This window comes from Oncorhynchus mykiss, chromosome 7 (assembly GCF_013265735.2).
Source record: "Oncorhynchus mykiss isolate Arlee chromosome 7, USDA_OmykA_1.1, whole genome shotgun sequence".
NCBI classification, from domain to species: Eukaryota; Metazoa; Chordata; class Actinopteri; order Salmoniformes; family Salmonidae; genus Oncorhynchus; species Oncorhynchus mykiss.
Genome location: NC_048571.1, coordinates 54,075,776 through 54,102,195, shown reverse-complemented (window position 1 = coordinate 54,102,195; position 26,420 = coordinate 54,075,776). Strand labels below are relative to the sequence as shown.

Sequence of the window (26,420 nt, the reverse complement as noted above, 5' to 3'; positions counted from 1 at the left end):
TAGGCGAATGGCGACAGTGGTTGGAGGGGGCGACCGTTCCTTTTGTCGTTTGGACTGACCATAGGAACCTTGAGTACATCCGTTCTGCCAAACGACTTAATGCGCGTCAGGCGCGTTGGGCGCTGTTTTTCGCTCGTTTCGAGTTCGTGATTTCTTATCGTCCGGGCTCTAAGAACACCAAGCCTGATGCTTTATCTCGTCTCTTCAGTTCTTCAGTAGCCTCCACTGACCCCGAGGGGATTCTCCCTGAGGGGCGTGTTGTCGGGTTGACTGTCTGGGGAATTGAGAGGCAGGTAAAGCAAGCACTCACTCAAACTCCGTCGCCGCGCGCTTGTCCTAGGAACCTTCTTTTCGTTCCCGTTCCTACTCGTCTGGCCGTTCTTCAGTGGGCTCACTCTGCCAAGTTAGCCGGCCACCCTGGCGTTCGGGGTACGCTTGCTTCCATTCGCCAGCGTTTCTGGTGGCCCACCCGGGAGCATGACACGCGTCGTTTCGTGGCTGCTTGTTCGGTCTGCGCGCAGACTAAGTCCGGTAACTCTCCTCCTGCCGGCCGTCTCAGGCCGCTTCCTATTCCCTCTCGACCGTGGTCTCACATCGCCTTAGATTTTGTCACCGGACTGCCTTCGTCAGCGGGGAAGACTGTTATTCTTACGGTTGTCGATAGGTTCTCTAAGGCGGCTCATTTCATTCCCCTTGCTAAGCTTCCTTCTGCTAAAGAGACGGCACAAATCATCATCGAGAATGTTTTCAGAATTCATGGCCTTCCGTCAGACGTCGTTTCGGACAGAGGTCCGCAATTCACGTCTCAATTTTGGAGGGAGTTTTGCCGTTTGATTGGGGCTTCCGTCAGTCTCTCTTCCGGCTTTCACCCCCAGTCTAACGGTCAAGCAGAACGGGCCAATCAGACTATTGGTCGCATCTTACGCAGTCTTTCTTTTCGCAACCCTGCGTCTTGGTCAGAACAGCTCCCCTGGGCAGAATACGCCCACAACTCGCTTCCTTCGTCTGCGACCGGGCTATCTCCTTTTCAGAGTAGCCTCGGGTACCAGCCTCCGTTGTTCTCATCTCAGTTCGCCGAGTCCAGCGTCCCCTCCGCTCAGGCTTTTGTCCAACGTTGCGAGCGCACCTGGAAGAGGGTCAGGTCTGCACTTTGCCGTTATAGGGCGCAGACTGTGAGAGCTGCTAATAAGCGTAGAACTAAGAGCCCTAGATATTGTCGCGGTCAGAGAGTTTGGCTCTCCACTCAGAACCTTCCCCTTAAGACGGCTTCTCGCAAGTTGACCCCGCGGTTCATTGGTCCATTCCGTATCTCTCAGGTCATTAATCCTGTCGCAGTGCGACTTCTTCTTCCGCGATATCTTCGTCGCGTCCACCCGGTCTTCCATGTCTCCTGTGTTAAGCCCGTTCTTCGCGCCCCCGCTCGTCTTCCCCCCCCCCCCCCCATCCTTGTCGAGGGCGCACCTATCTACAGGGTCCGTAAAATCTTGGACATGCGTCCTCGGGGCCGTGGTCATCAGTACCTAGTTGACTGGGAGGGGTACGGTCCTGAGGAGAGGAGTTGGGTTCCCTCTCGGGACGTGCTGGACCGTGCGCTGATTGATGATTTCCTCCGTTGCCGCCAGGTTTCCTCCTCGAGTGCGCCAGGAGGCGCTCGGTGAGTGGGGGGTACTGTCATGTACTGTCATGTTGTCTTGTCTCTGTCCTTTCCCTTCACCCTGTCTCCCTCTGCTGGTCGTGTTAGGTTACCTTTTCTCCCCCGCTTTCCCCCAGCTGTCCCTTGTCTCCTCTAACTACCCATTCACCCCGTTCCCCACCTGTTCCCTTTTTTCCCTCTGATTAGGTCCCAATATCTCTCTCTGTTTCTGCTCCTGTCCTTGTCGGATTCTTGTTTGTTTGTGTCATTCATGCCTGAACCAGACTGTCGTCATGTTTGCTGTAACCTTGTCCTGTCCTGTCGGAATCTGCCGGTCCATCTGAGCCTACCTACGTTTGGTAATTAAAGAAGCTCTGTTTAAGTTGATTCGCTTTTGGGTCCTCATTCACGCACCGTAACAGGTACTGTATATAATGTCATTTTTCTTTGCATTTGAGGGAACACCAATAGCTGGAATGATCATTTTGAATAAGCAACCTATCCAAGGTTTGAGGCAATTTGCAATCTGCATGGAGACCATAAATAAGTGATTTTACAATTACATTGATAAAACGTTTGGTTATACTGCAGATTCCTTTTAAAGACCAACTCTCCTACACTGTACACAACATAATCCACATGTAAATTCCTAATACCAATTTCCTCTACACCTAATCTTTGGCAGATATAGGTAACACTAGTCCACTCTATGAATTTATGGGCCAAACTCAGGTACAATGGTCACCATTTAAAGTGCAGTATTTGACACATCAATCCTATTTAATTGTCATTGTTTATGAGAATATATGCATGGAATTTTACACAATTCACAATTCTCAATCTAGGAAACATTTATCCTCTGTCTAACATTTTGCTTACTATATTTCCATCGACACAGACATTTGTGGAGATATACTGTATATAAAACCATTTGTAGACCTATACATCGGAGTCTATCTACATGTGTCAGATTCATTATATTGTCCATCACAGCACACCCCTCTTACCCAGGCTGCTGCCCTGAATCACTATCGCATGCTGAAACAGCAAAGCCATTTTTGTAGAACGCTAGCTAACTTGTGAAGCAATCTCAGAATAAAACATGTTGAAAACCTCCTTGAGAAGGTAGGACACTCCATATAGTGTATCATGTGTTTTACATGGCTGGCAGTCTAAGGCCCTGGTTCAATATGACACATACAGTATCCTCCTACAAACGTTTTCACTTGCTCAGTGCTCACTTGCTCACTTGCTCAGTGCATTCACTTTAAAAGAGCCTGCTGCTACTTATAGCTAGTGCTGTTAATACATTTCACAATTATTCACAGTTTGATGACTGTATAAACATCTTTAAGATGTAAAAATGTCAAACCTAAAATGTAAATAGTTTTCCTGTAAAGTCTGTATTATTTGCTTTTCTCTTCTGTTCATCCACTGTTGATTGGAGATGTTTCGTCAAAGAATGCATGTCTTTGAGTCTGGGCACCAAAAAGCTAACTGCAAAACATGCAATTCTTTCTAAACATTGTTTGAGATTATTTCTACATCCTGGTGTTCCTATGGAATCATCAGCCACCAGTGAATTTGTGTGTGTATAACAGAGCTATACAGTATGTTTTCAAAGAGCAACCACAGTACACTCTTAGAATTAGTGGAGACTTCAGTAACCCTGGCGATCCCCAAGGAATGCTTGGAGTTCCTCAAGGAAGCATTGACGGTCAATGGTTCATATTTGCACCTTTGGTTAGTTGAGACGTTCTTGGAGGAACCTTTAATGTTTCAATGTAGCAAAGGGTTCTTCAAATAATCTTTTCAGAGGGGTTCCTCAGGGAACCTTTTTGAACGGGAAAGGTTCCACCTCTGTGGCAGTTTTTAGAACCCCAAAAAGATATTCCAGACCTTTTTACTTCTAAGAGTGTATACTGTCAACAGCACAGACAGAGAGTATTGTATATTCTGTCTGTGACTATAATTCATACTGGGACATGTTTATATATTTTTCCCACCTAGAGAGGACAATATCTCCTTCAATATCAGGGCTCTTATAAAACCCCACAATCCACTGCAAAATGTGCCACTAAAACAGTCTATCCCTCTCCCAGTTCTCTACCAGTGTGAGGCGGAAAGTTGTTGTTAGGTAGCAGCCTGGTCTCAAGGTTGAACCAGATGAAGTGACAGTTCAGGCATGCTCTGGGGCTAAGACAGTCTCACTCCTCACTCTCCTCCTCATCTCCCTTAGAGGTTTTGCTTGTACGCTGGAAACAGTGGACAATGGAGGCCAGGAAAAAGCTGGTCATGATCGCAACTACAGACACAGAGATGCCGGAGAAGATGATGATAAGTAAGTCTGTTAAGGTAAGGGTGATCTGGCACTCCCGGAAGCTGTCCTGTGAGAGCTGGCTCAGGGACACCTGTCTGCCATCCATGGGTAGTGAACACTCTATGCCCTCCACTCCTACAAGGGGACAAAGAAGAGGGATATGTTTAGAACCATACAGAAAACCCAACAATAGAGCCCTCATTATCGTCATGTAAAACACACCGTTCCTCTGTCAGAAACTATTATCTTAACCTTCACAAAGAACATCAACTCTAGAGATTTTGACCTCTAGATGCAATAACTTTTGTTATTCCAAGACACATTTTTTTACGTCTTCTTTACTAAATGGAATGTCTGGATTATTTTCAAATTCTATGAATTATGATCCTTGAGGTTAAATCGAAGTCAATTAACCAGAAAAATCACTTGTCATAACCTCTGGTTTTTATTTATGGCATGGCTGGAACAGCCGGAAAGTAAGGAGCACCTTCACTGAACTCATCTCAAGATGTAAGCATTATAAATCGGTCTGTCATCCTCGCCAGTGTCCCAGTCACTATGACATATCATTTACCAATCATATAGAGGCTCTATGAAACCATCAATGACAACCATAGCTGAGGGAAGTAGGGGTGCTGGGGGTGCTGCACCCCCCGATAAATTGAAATAATTTTGCCAAAATTAGGCTGTAAAAAATCATTTCCCCAAAAATGATATAATTCCAGTCTGAACAGGCATAAATAAAATAGTACACCAGAGATCATATTTTAGCTACAGTTGATCAATAGCTTCTAAAAAATAGTTTTATCACAAGCACTTACAGTCAGTAAAACCGCAATTTGTGCAGCACGTGCGCCAAATATAGAACAGCTTGTTGCGTTGTAGCCATAGATATAACCCACAAGGTTTTTGGAACCTCTAACCCTGGCACTTTGGCACTTCAACTCATGGGTAGACTAGCAGACGGCTGGCTGCCTGTCCTGACTATTATTGGTTGTGGCTGTCAGTTTGCCTTTCACAAATGTAGGCCTACTGTTTGGAAAGCAAATGCCTACCGCTGAAAAGAAGACTAATCTGTCTGTAGAAGCTAACAAAACATTCCCAACAACTTTTGAACAATTCTGAGCAAACAGTTTTTCAAAGTAGTTTATCTTGAGCACATCAGACATCACGGGTGAGTAGCCTATGCATCTTCATCATTGAGTGACTCAATGTCACTGGAAAGTTTATTTTGTAGCCAGGGTTTCCGTTAGGTGCTGGATAAGTGACTGGGAAGCTTGAAATTGATCAGACATTTGAGAAATGTACTGGTCATCCATGACCTATAAGGGAGTCAACCCACGCAGCCAGCACCATCAATAAATGAGGGCTACTGGCCAAATGTCTTTAAAACAGCCTATAACATATTACAAAAACACAATGTATTGTTTTTCAATGTGTAGCATAAGCAAAACTCTATAGCCTATTGTTTTATTGGTTTATAATATAATACTGTCCACTTTACGGTTCAGCTGTCAGAGATTTGAGCACTAATTGCATCAGAGCATTGCATAGGTATATAGGCTTAGGCGTCCGCTGTATAATATTATTACAAACAAATATATATAAAGGAAGTGAAGCAAGTTTAGGCCTAGCCCCAGCGAGAGATAGAGGAGCGAGAGATAGAGATATGCATAATGCTAAAATACCAAGATGCATTTCTTTATCCTTGTCAGATAGGCTACTGTGTCTGCTGTACAGATATAGGTGTACAAAGTAAACTAATTTGTTAATTTCTGATCAGAATGTTTTTTATAAAGATAAGCATTACATTGTTTAGATTATAGGGGCAAATTTGGTAGACCTGAAGCATTCTTCCTCACCTCAAATTCAACTGTCGGAGTCAGTTGGAGCGCTGGTGCTGAACCAATGCTCTTAACCACTAGCCATGGTTTATAGGAAAATACGAGTATGATATTATATCGTGGCAAACACCACATTACAGTTGGAGCTTAATTTGGCCAAAGAAAATGGCTCAGCAGAATAAAACAAACACGTGAAATGATTCAAACCTTTTTAACAGGCAATTACCAAAAAAGGCTGGTGCCTACAGTACAAAACAAATTAAAGCAATAGGCTAATAACATTTATTTTACAAAAGGCCTACTTATAATCTTAAACTAATTACAGAGCACTCAATTAAAAAAACAGATTGAATTAATTTATCCAACAAAAATGTCTCAACAGAGTGAAACAAAACACATTTAGCTTATTTAAAGAACTGGCAAGATTAATACATATACAGTGGCAAGGAAAAGTATGTGAACCCTTTGGAATTACCTGGATGTCTGCATACATTAGTCATAACATTTGATCTGATCTTCATCTTAGCCGCAGCAATAGACAAACACAGTGTGCTTAAACTAATAACACACAAATTATTGTAGTTTTCTTGTTTATATTGAATACATCATTTAAACATTCACAGTGTAGGTTGGAAAAAGTATGTGAACCCCTAGGCTAATGACTTTTCCAAAAGTTAATTGGAGTCAGGAGTCAGATAACCTTGAGTCCAATCAATGAGATTGGAGATGTTGGTTAGAGCTGCCTTGCCCTATAAAAAGCACTCACAAAATTTGAGTTTGCTATTCACAAGAAGCATTGCCTGATTTGAACCATGCCTCGAACAAAAGCGATCTCAGAAGACCTAAGATTAAGAATTGTTGACTTGTATAAAGCTGGAAAGGGTTACAAAAGTAATTCTTAAAGCCTTGATGTTCATCAGTCCACGGTAAGACAAATTGTCCAAACATTGAGAAAGTTCAGCACTGTTGCTACTCTCCGTAGGAGTGGCCGTCCTGCAAAGATGACTGCAAGAGCACAGTGCAGAATGTTCAATGAGGTTAAGAAAAACCCTTAATGGGTCAGCTAAAGACTTACAGAAATCTCTGTAACACGCTAACATCTCTGTTGACGAGTCTATGATACGTAAAACACTAAACAAGAATGGTGTTCATGGGGGGACACCATGGAAGAAGCCACTGCTGTCCAAAAAAACCATTGCTGCACGTCTGAAGTATGTAAAATAGCACCTGGATTTTCCACAGTGCTTCTGGCAAAATATTCTGTGGACAGATTAAACTAAAGTTGAGTTGTTTGGAAGGAACACACAACACTATGTGTGGAGAAAAAAAGGCACAGCACAGCACACCAACATCAAAACCTCATCCCAACTGTAATGTATGGTGGAGGGAGCATCATGGTTTGGGTCTGCTTTGCTGCCTCAGGGCCTGGACAGCTTGCTATCATCGACAGAAAAGTTAATTCCTAAGTTTATCAAGACATTTTGCCGGAGGATGTAAGGCTATCTGTCTGCCAATTGAAGCTCAACAGAAGTTGGGTGTTGCAGGACAGGGCAACGACCCAAAACACAGAAGTAATTCAACAACAGAATGGCTTCAACAGAAGAAAATACATATTCTGGAGTTGCCCAGTGAGAGTCCTGACCTCAAATCGAATTAAAATGCTGTGTCATGACCTTGAGAGTGGTTCACAAAAGACATCCTAAAAATATTGCTGAACTCAAACAGTTTTGTAAAGAGGAATGTCCAAAAATCCTCCTGACCATTGTACAGTTCTGATCCGCAACTACAGAAAATGTTTGGTTGAGATTATTGCTGCCAAACGAGGATCAACCAGTTATTAAATCCAAGGATTGACATACGTTTTCCACCCTACACTGTGAATGTTTACACGGTGTGTTCAAAAAAGACGTGTGTGTGACTTAGATGAAGATCAGATCAAATTGTTTGCCAATTTATGCAGAAATCCAGATAATTCCAAAGGGTTCATATACTTTTTCTTGCCACTGTACCTACTTTAATAGCAATGGAATACAATAAGAATAATAATAATAAAACAAGTTCCAAAATTGCATCCTACCTGAATATCGAGTTGCACAGTAGCCTGCATTTGGTCATTTGTGTGGTTGAAAAAAATATTCTGCTAATGTCTTCTATCATGTAAATTATGTAGAATTGCATGAAAGGCTTTTATAAAAGGCACATTTTTTACCAGCCCTACAACAACAAAAATTCCCATGTGTGGAATTCCTAAAACCTGGTCTGCTCCACTGTATGGTACTATGCAAATGAATCCCCATCTCAAAACATCTTCCTGTGGCTGTGATGACAACACAACACATTGTGGATTTCAAGGTTACTTTTCACTCATCCCATTCATTTTAAGGGAAGAACAAACCATTGGTCTTTTTCCATTGTAACGTCATTAGTCTTAAGTCTGAGTCCCAAGGTTACACAAGCTGTGGATCATCACCTCACTGAACCAATTTGTTAACAGTGACTAAATATTTAAAGTGCCATTGACATGCCCTGTGCTGTGCTGATGGGATAACATTACGTGAGACGAGAGAGCTGGCTAGTTCACAGGCTGTTGTAGTTCCACTGATTCTACCTCCGCAAATGGAAGGCTTTTAGCTATGCACTATGTGAGAGAGATTTTCAGGTGGCTTGGATGCACAACTCCCAAAACTGAACAGAATAAAATGCTATAATGTATTTTGGCAACTTCAAACAACCTTATCATACTATGCACTTACAATCCAGGATTTCATTGCCAGCTGAGCTATTACTGCCTTCGTTTTTTCGTATGCTGTCGAGAATAGCAATGCAAAGTAATGAACAAACAAGCCTCTTGACAATTGTTGCTGCAAAAATGTTGGTTGACAAAACTACATTGTTAAACAGCTGATTCATTGGTTTAATTAGCTCATGTATTGTGTGCTAAATTACAATCATGGCTGTTTATGACGGAGCTGATCGTGGACTACAGGAGACTGCAGAGAGAGCACTCCCCCATCCACACTGACAGGGCCGCAGTGAAGAAGGTCAAAAGCTTCAAGTTCCTCAACGTGCACGTCACTGAGGACATAAATTGTCCTCAGTGAAGTGCCTCAGGAGGCTGAAGAAAGTTGGCTTGGCTCCTAAGACCGTCTCAAACTTCTACAGATGTACCATCGATAGCATTCTGTCGAGCTGTATCACCCACCGCCTGGTATGGCAACTGCACCGCCCGCAACCACAGGGCTCTCCAGAGGGAAATCTACAGCACCCTGTGTCACAGGAAGGCCAAGACAATCATCAAGGACCTCAGCCACCTAAGCCACAGCCTGTTCACCCCGTTACAATCTAGAAGGCAGAGACAGTACATGTGCATCAAAGCTGGGACTGAGAGACTGATAAACAGCTTCTACCTCCATCAGAATATTAAACATTCATCACTAGCCGGCGTCCACCCAGTACCCTGCCCTGAACCTTAGACACTGTTACTAGCCAGCCTCCACCCAGTACCCCAGCCCTGAACCTTAGACACTGTAGCCGGCCTCCACCTAGTACCCTGCCCTGAACCTTAGACACTGTACTTTAGTCATATGTTTCCCTATAAGCTAAACAAATTAAATCAAATCAAAGGGTACTGGGTGGAGGCCGGCTAGTAACAGTGTCTAAGGTTCAGGGCAGGGTACTGGGTGGAGGCCACTGGGTGGAGGCCGGCTGGTGATGAATGTTTGATACAAAGTGTATTTTTTGCTTGAAATGCATTTTTATAGTTGTCTAACACAAGCTCTGTAGGCCACTGGTTAGTCACCGACACTGACACACGTATTGACCCCTGACCTCTACACTGTCATCGCTGTATAGTTGACCATATCCCTTTCTTCCCTCAATATTGTTGCACAGCACAGGCTATTATCAACACTGTTTAATAATCAGAACCCCTAGCAAAGGTATAACATGAGAACTGCATTTTCCTCCTCAAACATGGTTGGCCGCTTGAAAGGACAACCGTATGTACAGTAAATAAATTGCCTCTCTACACTGGGATGAAAAATCTAGACATATCGATGCAAATGTCAACTCCCAGGTGGTCAGAAAGGAAGCCTAGAGGAGGTGGGTGCATACTTACCATTGCCACATGCCAAAGCATGCACTCACAAACGCTTTCCCACGCTCTCTCACAGACACACACACATGCTCTCACACAGATAGCCCAGATTGTAGCAGCATGTTCTGCTGTCAACATTACAATCCACTCTGCTTTAGAACTTGCCATCTATGCAGTGTGGCATAATGCTGTTTTTTTCTATGTTTCATAAACTTAAGGGTCAAATGATTATGTTACATCATCCACCATATGCTCCACCCATTTAAAAGTGTCACAATGCTGTTCTGCACAACACTTTGAAGTGCATGACCCCAGTAAAACTAGCTGTTACCATTGGCGTCGGCTAATGGGGATCAATCAAATAAAATCAAATGACAACTTACTTAAAATGGTATTACATGTTCAGATGGTAAGTTCACATGGACAGACAAATAAAGTTTATAAAGAGGCTTTATATCAATTCAACTCATATCAATTCAACTCAAAGTTGAGAGGAGTTGGGTATAGTTTTGGGAATCTTATGCATTGCTTATGCCAGCTGTGTTGTCCACTTAAGTATGAGATTAATGGCCTCTATTTATATTCACACCCCACTTTAAATGGCAAACTCATCACCCAGGAGACCCAGCCTTAGGCTCTGAGATGGGCCTGTCTCTCTAGCTACTCAGTCCCAGCATCACCCTACACATTGATTAATGAGATTGGAGATCAAAGTTTGTCTGCTTTACAGGGTCCTGTTAGAGATACTGATATTAACTTTATCCTGCTCCCTGTTGGGCAAGACGACAGGCCCCATTTCCCAGCACTAAAATTTAATCCCTGCTCAGCTGTATCCAGTGGTTTAACATGTTATTTTATAAATTATGCAGGAAACCACAGACACTTCTTCGGTATGTGGAAATGACTGAAAATGGGTGAAATCAGTTTACACCGAAAACAATAGTCCTTAATTATTTAGCAAATGGAGCAGTATTATGGTATTATCATGTATTTAAAGCAGCAATCAGCAGTTGAAACAATAACAAAACTTACTGTTTTGGTAAAAACGAAGGGATTGCGCTGGAGAAATGTAACAACTATCAATAGTTTCATAGTTTTAACAATGTTTTGAGGCTATATAGGGTTTGTTGACATTTACTTTGTTTACAAACACTGGAGTAAATAAAAACACGCTTGTATTTTGGGTTATGATGGGGGATGAGATTTTAACTAAGTTCATCTAAGTTATATTCTTCAAGAATCAATGGGTACATATTATACATTTATCAGTCTAAAAATGGATGTAGTAACTGTAGATTGCCGCTTTAATAGAAAAAAATATTCCAATATTTGAACACTGTGCCCCAAATATTTGTGCAATTTACTATACATACACTAAGCTTCAGTGGACACCTGTTTCACAAATCTTCCCTATTATATCATTCGAACACGATAATTCTGACTGGGACGATCTCCAAAATACTGTCTCTGAGACAAACATCCTAGTTTGATTTCCTATAGATGACAGACAGCTCCTTTAGTTCCTGTCTGCCACAGGCTCTGTAGTTTCTTGTGACAGACTGATATGATTTGGTTCTAGGTGCTGGGATTACAGTCTCTGCAACTGGCCTCTAAACCTTAAACCACAAAGGTATTATGTGCAGATGTGACAAGACAGAACAGCTAGCCTCTTGAGCTAACATCCGTTTTGCACTGTTTTGCTGTGGGCTTATGGACATTGGCTTTCACCTGAACATAACACTTTCAACTCATATTATGTAGTACAGAATAAAAGTATAATAAACCATATACAAATATGATGATATCATAGTGAATTCTTGACATGCGACTGAACGAGCCGTTTCATACTTTATAATATGTCTATGTAGTTCAAATCAAATCAAACGTTATTCGTCACGTGCGCCGAATACAACAAGTGTAGACCTTAGCGTGAAATGCTAACTCACAAGCCCTTAACCAACAGCGCAGTTCAAGAAGAGTTAAGAAAATATTTACCAAATATATTCAAGTAAAAAATCATCAAAAGTACCACAATAACATAAAAATAATGAAGCTATATACAGGGGGTAGTTCGTAAGTTAGTGTACGGAGGTACGAGTTAGAAGTAATTTGTACATGTACTGTAGGTAGGGGTGGAGTGACTATGCATAGATAATAAACAGCGAGTAGCAGCAGTGTACAAAACAAATGGAGGGGGCGGTCAGTCAATGTAATAGTCCGGTGGCCATTTGATTAATTGTTCAGCAGTCTTATTGCTTGGGGGTAGAAGCTGTTAAGGAGCCTTTTGGTCCTAGACTTGACGCCAAGGTACCGCTTGCCATGCGCTAGCAGAGGAAACAGTCTATGACTTGGGTGACTGGAGTCTCTGACAATTTTATGGGCTTTCCTCTGACACCGCCTATTATATAGGTCCTGGATTGCAGGAAGCTTCACCCCCAGTGATGTACTGGGCCGTATGTACTACCCTCTGTAGCACCTTATATGCCGAACAGTTGCCATACCAGGCGTTGATGCAACCGGTCAGGATGCTCTCGATTGTGCAGCTGTAAAACTTTTTGAGGATCTGGGGACCCATGCCAAATCTTTTCAGTCTCCTGAGGGGGAAAAGGCTTTGTTGTGCCCTCTTCACGACTGTCTTGGTGTGTTTGGACCATGATAGTTCGTTGGTGATGTGGACACCAAGTAACTTGAAACTCTCGACCCGCTCCACTACAGCCCCGTTGATGTTAATGGGGGCCTGTCCGGCCCGCTTTTTCCCGTAGTCCATGGTCACCTCCTTTGTTTTGCTCACATTGAGGGAGAGGTTGTTGTCCTGGCACCACACTGCCAGTTCTCTAACCTCCTCCCTATAGACTGTCATCAGCAAACTTAATGATGGTGTCGGAGACATGTTTGGCCATGCAGTCGTGGGTGAACCAGAAAGTACAGGAGGGGACTAAGTACACACACCTGAGGGTCCTCAGTGTTGAGGATCAGCGTGGCAGACGTGTTGTTGCCTACCATTACCACCTGGATCCAGTTGCAGAGGGAGGTGTTTAGTCCCAGGGTCCTTAGCTTAGTGATGAGCTTCGTGGGCGCTATGGTGTTGAACGCTGAGCTGTAGTCAATGAACAGCATTCTCACATAGGTGTTCCTTTTGTCCGGGTGCGAAAAGGCAGTGTGGAGTGCGATTGAGATTGCATCATCTGTGGATCTGTTGGGGCGGTATGCGAATTGGTGTGGGTCTAGGGTATCTGGGAGGATGCTGTTGATGTGAGTTACAATCAGTTTTAGGCACATCTATCCAAAATATTTAACCTTTTTATTACTTTACCCAAAAATATCATGACATTAGTGCAAATCAAAATGTATGACATCTGTGAACATCTAAATCAACATTTTGGGCATTTATTCAGCGTGTCCACCCTATCGAGAAGGAGACGTTGTTTTTGACAAAATTACTTTTGTAATTTGTCATTTGTAAAAAAAACAAAAAACGTATTTTAGGAAGTGTGTGGGTCGCAATCTTTATTGTACAGCTTTGAAAGTTATATATTTAGAACTGCCTGGTTCATAAGAATCCAGTGTCATGTCTGTGTAGTGAGCAAGTCAACCTAAAGAGCTGCTTTTCTAAGGACCGCCCCTTTGACGTGAAGTAGCAGAGATGACAAAATGTATTGTAATGACGCAGCCAACCACTAGAGGGGGCCATAGACACGTTTGTTCGACAGAGAGGCCTATGAGTGTCCTTAAACTGTCACATTTTTATTGTTCTGACTTATAAAACTGTGGGAAATTAATCAAATAAGTAATTTAAACATTATATCAGTAATTACCAGTAAATCTAGTGTCTGAAATCGGCCACTGTAGTCTTAACAGGTTAGTGTATCAAATTCTCAATCATATTGCCAGAGCTATATCTCATTTCCACCAATTATTTTTGTTTTTTTATTTCACCTTTATTTAACCAGATAGGCTAGTTGAGAACAAGTTCTCATTTACAACTGCGACCTGGCCAAGATAAAGCAAAGCAGTGAGACACAAACAAAAACACAGTTACACATGGAATAAACAAACATACAGTCAATAATACAATAGAAAAAGTCTATAGTGTGTGCAAATGAGGTAGGATAGGGAGGTAAGACAATAAATAGGCCACAGTGGCAAAATAATTACAATATAGAAATTAAACACTGGAGTGATAGATGTGCAGAAGATGAGTATGCAAGTATAGATACTAGGGTGCAAAGAAGCAAAATGAATAACATAAATAACAGTATGGGGATGAGGTAGTTGGATGGGCTATTTACAGATGGGCTATGTACAGGTGCAGTGATCTGTGAGCTGCTCTTACAGCTGGGGCTTAAAGCTAGTGAGGGAGATACTGTATGAGTCTCCAACTTCAGGGATTTTTGCAGTTCGTTCCAGTCAACGGCAGCAGAGAACTGGAAGGAAAGGCGGCCAAAGGTAGGAATTTGCTTTGGGGGTGATCAATGAAATATACCTGCTGGGGCGCACGCTACGGGTGAGTGCTGCTATGGTGGCCAGTGAGCTGAGATAAGGCGGAGCTTTACCTAGCAAAGACTTATAGATGACCTGGAGCCAGTGGGTTTGGCGACGAATATGAAGCGAGGGCCAGCCAACGAGAGCATACAGGTCACAGTGGTGGGTAGTATAATGGCCGTTGGTGACAAAACAGATGGCACTGTGATAGACTGCATCCAATTTGTTGAGTAGAGTGTTGGAGGCTATTTTGTAAATGACATCCCCGAAGTCAAGGATCGGTAGGATAGTCAGTTTTACAAGGGTATGTTTGGGAGCATGAGTGAAGGTTGCTTTGTTGTTAAATAGGAAGCCGATTCTAGGTATCATTATGGATTGGAGATGCTTAATGTGAGTCTGGAAGGAGAGTTCACAGTCTAACCAGACACCTAGGTATTTGTAGTTGTCCACATGTTCTAAGTCAGAACCGTCCAGAGTAGTGATGCTGGACGGGCGGGCAGGTGTGGGCAGCGATCGGTTGAAGAGCATGCATTTAGTTTTACTTGCATTTAAGAGCAGTTGGAGACCACGGAAGGAGAGTTGTATGGCATTGAAGCTTGTCTGGAGGTTAGTTAACACAGTGTCCAAAGAATGGCCAGAAGTATACAGAATGGTGTCGTCTGAGTAGAGGTGGATCAGATATTGGTGAGTAATAGACATAGTCTATTACTGCTATTGCCATAAATACAGTATGGGCCACAAGAGTAAGGTGCACCAATATACAGTCATCCAGAATATGATACAGCTAGAAACCAATCGGGTTGACCAGCATGCACAGGTATGGGCAACCACACGGTTATGTTACAGCTCGTGTTGCCTCATGATGGATTACAATCAGGATTACAGCCAGCCTTGGGAATAGTGGTGTCCATTTGTATCCCAATTCCTGTCTCCTGGGTGATTCATCTAGCTGGCTGTCGTAGGCTGATTTTGGAGGATTGTCTCTCCTCCCACTTCAACACAACAGTGGCTGTCGTGATTTATTCCAACGTCGATAGCAGAAGAGTGAGAATCATTAGATTGACCCATGGCATAAAGGCAATTATCTCATAATTCCTAATTAAACTGTGGAATGGGTATACATGTATTTTCTATTACTCAAAGACAATCACAGAGAAGAAATCAAAGAAAAATAAGAACAGAGAGTCAGAGGGAGATAAGAGTGGGAAGAGACAAATAGAGATGGAGTAGAGTGTCTGAATGAACAAAGTGACAACCCTCCATGTGACAGTGAGGCCAAGTGTGAGTCATTCAAATCAGGAGGGGTTTACCTTATGCACAGGGACTCAGTGATCTCATAGTCACATGGGGATACTCTCAGCACAAACATTTAGCACGGCTCATTCAACACACATGCACACATAAAACAGACACACAATCCACAGCTGTAAAAAGCACTAGCTTGATCTTACTTTTCTCAGAATGATATACTTGCCATTTAGACATCTATTACTCATAACGTAGCACTTTTTTGATTGCTTGCTAAGCTATACACTTCAATGTCAGCTTGAATTCATTCAATGTTAAATAAATATTAAATGGCCAAGGTCAAATACACTCTCTTCTCAAGTAAGTGAAATAATACATTTTCCCTGACATCCATGCCCGAGGCAAAGACCGTTGATGATTTTGTAATGTAATGCAATGTTAACTCCGTACTGAATATAATATGAGACAGTGATGTGGAAGGCCAGTGAATTCACAGTAACGTCATATTTACAGAGCTGCTCATGCAGTGTGGTAACAGCTTTCTGTGGAGTAACCTGATAGGCTGTGAAGGAACATTTTGACATTGACCCTGTCACATGAGCTGTGGATCATGAACAGTGTTGATAGCTGTCTTATTAGGCCTCAGACACTGGCCCATGGGACCCATGGGAGCTAGGCTGCCCTGCACTGCTATGCCCTGCTTTGGCCTGCCCTGTGGATGACTGTGGCTCTTGTTACCCAGCTAGTCACTGTGGTATCAGCCTGGTCTTATAGACTAGACGTAACATAGTAAATATAAATCCAGGGCACTCAAATTGTGTGATATGTTACGTTTTGTAGGGTTACTTAATAAGACAGAAGATTACTTAAAATGATACTTCTGGATTTTGGCAAGTCGGAGTCAAATGAACTTGTGGATACCATTTTTATGTCTCTGTGTCTAATAAGAAGGAAGTCAGAGGTAGTTTTGCGAGCCAATGCTAACTAGCGTTAGCGCAATGACTGAAAGTCTATGGGTATCTACTAGCACTAGTTAGCAACTTCCTTCAAACTGCACACAGAGACATACAAATGGTATCCATGAATTCATCTGAGTCTGGGGAAGTAGATAAAGGGTATCATTGCCAAAATTCCGAAATATACCTTTACCTTTTAGGCAAAAACTAAGGTAGGGTGGATGGGTAGACATATAATGCGAACATCTAGCAACCAAAAGGTTGCCTGTTCGATTCTCACCTTGGACAACTTTAGTATTTTAGCTAATTAGCAATTTTGCAACAACTTACAAATGTTTTTCTACTTTCCAACCACTTAGAATGTTAGCTAACCCTTCCCCTAACCCTAACCGTAACCCTTTAATCTAACCTTAAGCCGAATCTAACCCTATCCCCAAGCCATAAGACTGCTAAATAGCTAATAGAATGGCTACACGGTCTATTGGAGTTGACCCTTGTATATTATTTTTTGCACTGTCTTAATGCACACTCACAGGACTCTACACACTCACGCACACTGACACTCCAACACGCACATAACATGCTCGCACATTTGCACTGACTCTACACACACGCAAACACAAGCACATACAATCATCCTTTACGCTGCTGCTACTCTGTTTATCATATATTCTGATCCCTAGTCACCTTACCCCATACAGTGGCTTGCGAATGTCTTCACCCCACTTTTCTTATTTTGTTGTCTTACAACCTGGAATTAAAAGTACTCTTTTGTGGTTTGTATCACTTGATTTACACAACATGACTACCATTTTGAAGATGCTAAATATTGTTTATTGTGAAACAAACAAGAAATGAGACAAAAGTCAATATTTACAGCGGCAAGTCTCTTGAGGTATGTCTCTATAAGCTTGGCATAACTAGCCACTGGGATATTTGCCAATTCTTCAAGCAAAACAGCTCCTTCAAGTTGGATAGGTTCCGCTGGTGTACAGCAATCTTTAAGTCATACCAAAGATTTTCAATTTGATTGAGGTCTGGTCTTTGACTAGGCCATTCCACGACATGTAAATGTTTTGCCTTAAACCACTCGTGTGTTACTTTAGCAGTATGCTTAGGGTCATTGTCCTGCTGGAAGGTGAACCTCCATCTCAGTCTCAAATCTCTGGATGACTGAAACAGACTTCCCTCAAGAATTTCCCTGTACTTAGCACCATCCATCATTCCTTCAATTCTGACCAGTTTCTCAGTCTCTGCCGATGAAAAACATCCCCACGGCATGATGCTGCCACCACCATTCTTCACTGTAGGGATGGTGTTCTCGGGGTGATGAGAGGTCTTGGGTTTGCACCAGACGTAGCATTTTCCTTGATGGCCAAAAAGCTCAATTTTAGTCTCATCTGATCAGAGTACCTTCCTCCATATGTTTGGGGAGTTTCCCACATGTCTTTTTGGCAAACAACAAACGTGCTTGCTTATTTTGTTCTTTAAGCAATGGCTTTTTTCTGGCCACTCTTCCGTAAAGCCAAGCTCTCTGTAGTTTATGGCTTAAAGTGGTCCAATGGACAGATACTCCAATCTCCGCTGTGGAGCTTTGCAGCTCCTTCAGGGTAATCTTTGGTCTCATGGTTGCCTCTCTGACTAACGCCCTCCTTGCCTGATCTGTGAGTTTTGGGTGGTGGTCCTCTCTTGGCAGGTTTGCTGTGGTGCCATATTCTTTCATTTTTTTTATAACGGATTTAATGGTGCTCCGTGGGATGTTCAAGTTTTGGATAATTTTTTTATAATATGCCAATGACTCCTTATATGGCTGTGAATGAGCTACGAATGAGCTTACATTTTCTACGTATTCCCCAAGGTGTCTACAGCATTGTGACGTATTTTTACGTATTTCTGTTGAAGAATAGCTGTAAGGGAACACATTTAGCAAGCAGAAAATCTTGCGTAAAATACTGAGGTAGTCATTTTTCCAATCGCTTCTTATGAGAGACCAATTGCCTCGACGGATATGTTATCGAATATATATGTTAAAAACACCTTGAGGATTGATTCTACACAACGTTTGTCATGTTTCTGTCGATATTATGGAGCTAAATTGGAAAAAAGTTTGGCGTTGTAGTGATAGCATTTTCCGGTCGATTTCTCAGCCAAGCATGATGAACAAACGGGAGCTATTTCGCCTACAAAAATAATATTTTGGGAAAAAAGGAACATTTGCTATCTAACTGGGAGTCTCCTGAGTGAAAGCATCTGAAGTTCTTCAAAGGTAAATGATTTAATTTGATTGCTTTTCTTATTTTCGTGAAAATGTTGCCTGCTGCCAGCAGAGCCTAGCATAGCATTATGCCATGATAAACTTACACAAATGCTTGTCTAGCGTTGGCTATAATGCATATTTTGAAAATCTGAGATGAGTGTGATTAACAAAAGGCTAAGCTGTCTCTCAATATATATCATTTGTGATTTTCATGATTAGGAACATTTTCTAGGGGATTTATGTCCGCTATCTTATGCTAATTCGTTTGAGGCTATGATTACGCTCCCGGATCCGGGATTGCTAGTCACAAGAAGTGACTTCTGAAGGTAATTGGTTGCACCACATCTTATTCATGGGCTTCATAGCAAAGGGGTGAATACATATGCACGCACCACTTCTCCGTTTTTTCATTTCACTTCATTAATTGGGACTATTTTGTTTATGTTCATTACATGAAATCCAAATTAAAATACATTTAAAATATAGGTTGTAAGGCAACAAAATAGGAAAAACGCCAAGGGTGATGAATACTTTTGCAAGGCACTGTATCTAGCTCTATCAGTCCAGTATCCCTGCACATTGTAAATGTGGTATTGGAACTGACCTGTTTGGAGAGCCTAGCTAACGTTCGCCACCTAGCTTACTTTAGCATTAGCGTTAGCCACCTTCACCACCTAGCTAACAATAGCCACAATATATTGGAATTGGTATCATATAATTTTGCAATTTTGTTAATATATTTTACACATTTCAATTTGTAACATATCATATAAAATGTATCATACGAAACAAATGAATACTTACCATACAAAACCAAACTTATCATACTAATTGGAGTGTCCCGGATTTACATTTACTATGTTACGTCTACCCCTGAGTCCAGGTTGATGCTATAGATCTGTGTTGCTCTAAATGATACATGTTCCTCCTTAACCCAAGAGCTCTGGAGACAGCAGTGGATCATGTTGACACTCATTTCCTGATAAAACATTTAGGCACCTGATTGATGGCAGACAGGCAGACCTGCGCAAAGGAACGTCCCCTCTGAAGAGTGGACTGACAAACATCTGATTACAAAGACTGTATCCTTGACAGGTTTATGGAGAGAGGTTGTCAATTGATTTGCAATGTTGGTACTCTTTACATATTATGCAGATGAATATCTGTTATTACTAATTTTACAACAGTTACATTATCTACTGACTGTCTATGGGGATCCACAGTCAATTGGGACTCTGAAAGAATACATCAATATGTATAATTAGATAATGTGTCTTGGACATCTGTCAATTTGGTTAAAAAAAAGTAATCTGGACAGTGACCCTTTTAATCCATAAAAGCCCAACATATTTGGCATTTACAACACAGTCAACACAGTTACCCAAACAGAGTTATGCAAACAGAGTATGCACAATGTATGCTGTGTGCAGTGCAGTGGACTGGTACAATACAGTATGTCTATCACATGGGAAATCAGCATGTGAGAACAGGCACAAACAGGTCCTGAGCATGTCTACACTGCTGCTGCTAAAGTAATGGTAAACAGGGTCTAATCCATGATAACAGGATTAGGACAGAAGGGGAGATTCTTGGGTGGTGATTTGGGAAGGACTTGACGGGTGGAGGAATTTGTCTATATTTTCATTATTCCATGTTTCCATGACCACTCTATGGTAATATAAACTGACTGTTGATGCTGGTTATGCATCAATCCTAACCATTACCATTTTAGCTCTGGATTCAAGGGTAGCATTATGACAAATCATGCGCCCAAGGAGGATGCTGATGATGGTTCTGTGAAGTGTTGATACATGTTGAAGAGCTTATCAAGTCAGCCTTGTTCTATAAATTACTGTCCATCCTTTACTGTAGGAGTAGTGGTGGTCAACAGACCTACCCCCAAACACAAAAACACATGCACACATGCACTCAAGTGTACACGCATGCACACACACAAACACACACAAACTCACACAGACACACACACTCACCACTCATGAATCAGGTCCTGTCATAATACTCAATACATTTTTTGGGTGGTTTGAAGTTTTCACACCAACACATCTGTTCAGCAAGAGCAACTTGTTATTGTTAGCAGTGTGTAGGTGTGTCTGACTCTAATCTCTCCTTTGGAACAGTTTCTGTGTGTGTGGTTCACAACAATTCCTCCAAAATGTGAGCAGTTGAGAAGAGACTGGTTGAATCATACACAGATTTTCAAATACCCTGGTCCAATGAGAAATTACATTTACCTGAAAATGCCTTTGGAGCTGCAGCCAGGGACTTGAAATCATAGGTTCTCCTTTGATTTCAAATGTAAAGCTTTCTTAATTTTACCCATATGCATCAACATTTCCTCCTTTTAATGAGCACAGAGGCAGTCCCAGAATAATTCTGCACCCCTGTGCTCTACAAATTTCCTACTTGCAAATGCATTCATCAGTATGTACTGTATCGCGCATATGCCCAGTGCTGATGCAAACTGCATAGTGTTCTTCAGGTCTACTGCTAAATAAAGCTATAAAGTCTGTGTGTGAGTGTGTGTGTGTATGTTTGGTTGATGATGCTAAATAGAAAAGGTCACTATGGTTTATTAATAGTTAGCAGGTGGTTTTGCCTCCTAGCCAGGTCACACAGCAAACACTGATTTGAATGTAAATACATTACATGAGGTGAGACGCTACACTGCTAACTCAATATGAGAGTGCATCTCGGGGCCCAGTTGGCAGGTATGCCAGAGGGGTTGCCTGACTGGGCCAATGGCCTGTTATTTGTTGCTGCTGATGTGTGCTTTTCCAGAATATCTAATAGAATTCATTACAGCCTGCAGTAGATAACACTGAGGACAAGTGATGAATGCATTTGCAGCTTCTTACCATGAGATATTCCTACCAATTTATCAACTTCTCTTTCTCACACAGACCCAACTTTTTGCGGATGCTTTCTTATTGAGGAGTAGGAGGGAGACAAACAAGGTTGACAATTGCATGGTACAGCACTAACTAAATGTGTGAGAATGTTTTTGTTAGTTGTCAGCAGTTTGCAATGTCCACCCACTGCTTGTGTCCACACAAGCCTCTACAAAACATAACTACTTGCATTCCTATGATTTAAAAAGAAAGAAGTAAAGTTAGGAGAGATTTCTGAATGGTGCAGCGGTCTAAGGCACTGCATCGCAGTGTTGCAACATCACTACAGCCTGGGGTTCAATCCCAGGCTGTAGTGTTATTACCGGCCGTAACCGGGAGTCCCATAGTGTGGCGCACAATTTGCCCAGCGTTGTCTGGGTTAGGGGAGCGTTTGACTGGGGGGGCTTTACTTGGTTTATTGCGCTCTAGCAACTCCTTGTGGAGGACCGGGCGCCTGCAGACTGGCTTCGGTTGTCAGTTGAACAGTGTTTCCTCCAACATATTGGTGCGACTGGCTTCTGGGTTAAGAAGCGAGTGTTAAGAAGCGCAGTTTGGCAGGTCATGTTTCGGAGGATTCGTAACTTGACTTTCGCCCTCTCCTGAGCTCAATGAGACAAGATAGTTATCATGAAATGAAAAACAGGGTAAAAAATAAAGAAGTAAGGTTATGTGATCATGATGTTAATATTTACAGTAGCTCCGCACACAGACATAATGGATAGGATCCCTGGGCTTTTAGCAGCTTTACCCACTTTGCCTGAATTATAGATAGTATTACTAAGATAAACGAAAACATTCTCCATCAATCACCGGAAGAAATCATATTTTGAAAAGGATAAATGTAGGCTTTTATGGGACGATCTTTGTCCTTACATTGTGTTGATGTCCCCTGTTCATGTAGATCGTCATGTAATGTCCCCCGTGGAATGACCTTGGCAGCTGTGCACGCTTATTTACGTACTATGTCTATTGGTTCATATGCCCACTTATGTATTCATGATGTTTATGCTGTGAATCTTGGAATTGAATACTGTGCACATGTGCAGTATACTGTACATCCACAGAATGTCATCGGTGTATTACCACATTCATCGGGTTATTTTAGCAGACCTGAACTATTTGACCCTTCGTGCAAATATTCAAACATAGTGTGCTGTATGTTAGTGGATTCTATATATTAACTGGTGGTCTATACACAGTCTTGCTAAAAATGATTATCATGAATAGATGTCCTCTGCATGTTCAAGGACAATATCTAAATAATATTAAAATGAGATGTCAAGCAAACAACATATGGCTGTCCTATTGTTAGTAGCTCCAAATACAACGATTGGTGATTGGAGTAATGTGGAGTAAATTCTTAAAGTGACAAGGTTGTAAAATGTGAAACTATTGAATTGCTACAGAGTAGGCTACTGTGAATCCCGTAGTCTGGGATTTGTTATGTTTCTATCTTGAAAGAGTGGAAGAAATGAACATCTCCACAATTGGGCTTTGTTTCCTTCTGCATTACTAACACATGAATCCCAGAACAATAACCTCTGGGTTTGGATGTTCAGTCTAACCATGTAAGCAGATGTTACCCTTTGTAGGATGCACACTCCTGTGGGAGAATTGTCATCCCCTTTGTCTTTTGTTGTTTTCCAGATTTGCGTGCCTGAGACACAGAGAGAGAGAGAGATGGGGCCCACGCCAACACATCAATGCCGTAACTTTACCTAACTAACCCAGGCAGAAACACAATGGTGAAGGACCCGATGGCCTCCAGCCTCCACCACCAGGAAGGAGAGAGGAAGGGCTTGGATACATTGGTCATACAAACAGCACTCACTAATTGATTGATTTAGCACAACGTTAATAGACCACCGGCCTGAGGAGAGAGACAGGTGTTTGGCATGGACGGTACACTACGCACACAGCCATGGCAACATCTCATGCTCAAGCAGAAAACGTGAGGTGTTGGTTTTCTGTTGTTGTGTTGCTGCTGTGGGTGAAGCTACAGACAGTCTGTTGTGTAATAAATCTGAGACCATCCCCCTGAAGGTCTCCCCCCAGAGCTCGTCTCTCAATCTCTTTCATTACTCTCCCTGGCACTGTGGGTTTAGCCAGGAAAGGAGGAAGCCAAAATTAGAACAGACGAAGAGGTTCCTCTTTCTACTGGGAAAATATAAATAGAACACACAGCAATAGCATGGCAGAACATTTGCTAAGATAATATTATCTTAGTGTTGCACGGCTTTCCTTTTTATTTAGGTCAAGCAAGCTGTAAGCAAAGTAGCATCCCCCTGACGAAGCCACTTACCATTTGGAAGCTTGTGACTGTTTTCCTCCAGCCATGCAAACAGGTTGGCAAAGTTGCAGTTGCACACCCAAGGGTTGCCCTCCAGCCTCACCACCCGTAAAGAGGGCAACTGGCTCAGCGCCCCCACCTGAAGGCCAGACAGGGCATTACGCTCCAGCTCCAGTTCACGCAACGAGGTGAGGCCCAGGAACGCGTCCTCGTTGACCATGCTCAGATAGGGGTTGTTACCCAGGCGAAGTTTGATCAGGCTACGGGACTGCCCAAAGGTGCCTGAGGGGATGTCAGTCAGGTTGTTGCTGCCCAAGTCCAGAAACACCAGCCTGGAAGAGGTGCTGAGGGTGCCTGGCTCGATGTGGGACAGAGCGTTGTTCCGCAGGTCCAGGTAGACCAGGTCACTGTAGAGCACTAGGAAGTCAGAGGGAATGCGGGGGATCCAGTTGTCAGACAGAAGGAGCCTGCGGACGTCCAAGGGGATCTCATCAGGAAGACGGGTGAGTCCACGGCCGCTGCAGTCCACAGTGTGGGGATCCGGGCACAGGCAGCTCGCTGGGCAGTTTTCCCCCTGAGCCCGTAAGACAGAGGACAGCAAGACGAGGAGAGGCTGGAGCCAGCATACACATGGCAACATGGTCAACAGGGTAAGCGCAGAGAGGAGGAGTGGAGCCTTGGGGTGAGGAAGAATGGGAAGGGGTGTCGGGAAAGAGAAGGGGGCGTGAGGGTCAGAGGTCAGGAGATTAGGAAAGGGGAGGGGAAGGGGAGAACGAGAGGGGAAAAGGTGGGATCAATCCCTCTGCAGAAGCATCTTGACGTTCTTGAGATGAAAATCTGAGACAGCTCCGGCATCGAGCAGCGAGAGAGCAGCCTCGAGCGCTGTTTTCCAAGAGATCATGTAGCAAGCAGCCTGGAGAGAAAAGCAAGCTGCTGGCTTTGAAGAAGCTAGGGTAGGGAGATAGCAAGCAGTGAGAGGGAGACAGCGAGAGTAAGGGCGAGAGCTTTGCAGAAAGAGCAAGGGTACTTAGCTGGGGTAATTAGAAACTGGCAAAGCAGGAACAGAGCAACATTAGAAGCACAGACAGGGAGAGGGAGGCTGAGGAGGGGGCTCTGTCTGCCGGGTTAACCCACAGTCGGTCTTGGGGGATTGATTGAGGAGGACACATGGGTCTCTGATACAAAAGGATACGCGCTGGGGTGATTCAGTCTCAGGCAGATCAAGTGAAGAGTGAAATTGTTGCATCTCTCCATTTGTCTCTGGTATCTGCGTGGAAATGCTTGTCGATCTGCCTGCTGATCTAAGAGAAACAATCGCACAGTAACACAGCTGAAGTGAATGCAAGTTTTTTTAATTCTGTCTCTACCTCCCTGTGCTCTGCTCTGCCATTCGTCGGCAGAGCAGAGCTAGATAAAACACTCCCCAGCTGGGTCCCGACGCTCTGTTGCTGTGGAGAGAGAATCCAAATATCCGTGGAGGAGTCATATTCACGCAGATGACAATCCTGAATTTAGCACAGTAGCAGTCAATCGAATGTCTGTCTGTCTCAGAATGTGCTACCAGGGTTTATCTCATGCCCTCCTCCTCATTGCTATGAAGGAGGTGTGCCTTTACAATGTTGACAACACGTGATGTCACTTCCTACTGTGAAAATATGAGGGCCCATTCCCTATGAAAAATGATGCCAGTTTTTTTTATGTTACTGATGAAAATAAACGCATGATTAAATTATCTGGATTATTTGGGCGAATTAATCAATTCAACATTTATTTCAAGATAAAAAATCACTTATCGTTTATATTTCACTAATGAATCTGTAATGAATGTAATATTTTTGTATTTGTCCTAACACAAACACAATCTTACTTCTCTTTCCTTAATCCCTGAGTCTCTCACAATGACGAGAAATGCTTTGATAGACAGCCTCACAGTTACATCACCATTGCCGAGAATATCTTGTCCCGGAGTGACAGACAGACACCATTACACAACCTGCCCACGGCACAGTCAGACAGAGGCTTCATTAGTTATCCCTGCAAATGGAAATCACCTACACATAAAAACCTTTGCCCTTGTTTGTACTGTGAGTCAAACATCAGCACTTTTAGTCAGCTCAGGATATACAATTATCATTTTGATGCACTGGCACGGAAGACTAGGCTACAACTGCTTCATACAGCCATCAATCCCCTGTGTGTCTAGAGTCTATATCCTTAATGGTAAAACACAAAGGGACCAGTGACTGCCTCTCAAACCATAACTGTGGAACAGATTTGAATTCAGACTCTAAATTAGATTTCCCCAATGGGATCTGTAGCAAAAGGGAAATGGAATTAGACCAAGGTTGTAGCACAGGGACAGAGTGGAGTGGAGGAGTGGGGTCC

At 42.7% G+C, this 26,420-nt stretch overlaps 1 protein-coding gene across 1 annotated transcript; it reads right to left on the bottom strand.

Moving 5' to 3' along the window:
• Positions 1-2,051: 2,051 nt before the first annotated feature.
• On the bottom strand, positions 2,052-25,670 carry lrrc38b (leucine rich repeat containing 38b). Its single transcript, XM_021609762.2, has 2 exons — positions 24,048-25,670; positions 2,052-4,088 (listed from the first exon to the last, which is right to left on the bottom strand). The coding sequence occupies exons 1-2, from the start codon at positions 24,673-24,675 to the stop codon at positions 3,841-3,843; spliced, it is 876 nt and encodes a 291-aa protein (XP_021465437.1). The 5' UTR covers positions 24,676-25,670; the 3' UTR covers positions 2,052-3,840.
• Positions 25,671-26,420: the final 750 nt, after the last annotated feature.

Excerpts from the sequence above, each read along its gene's own strand:
- lrrc38b (XM_021609762.2), bottom strand. The coding sequence starts at position 24,675 with ATGTTGCCATGTGTATGCTGGCTCCAGCCTCTCCTCGTCTTGCTGTCC. Across the intron at positions 4,089-24,047 it reads CAGTCACAAGCTTCCAAATG|GAGTGGAGGGCATAGAGTGT; the intron begins GTAAGTGGCTTC and ends GTCCCCTTGTAG.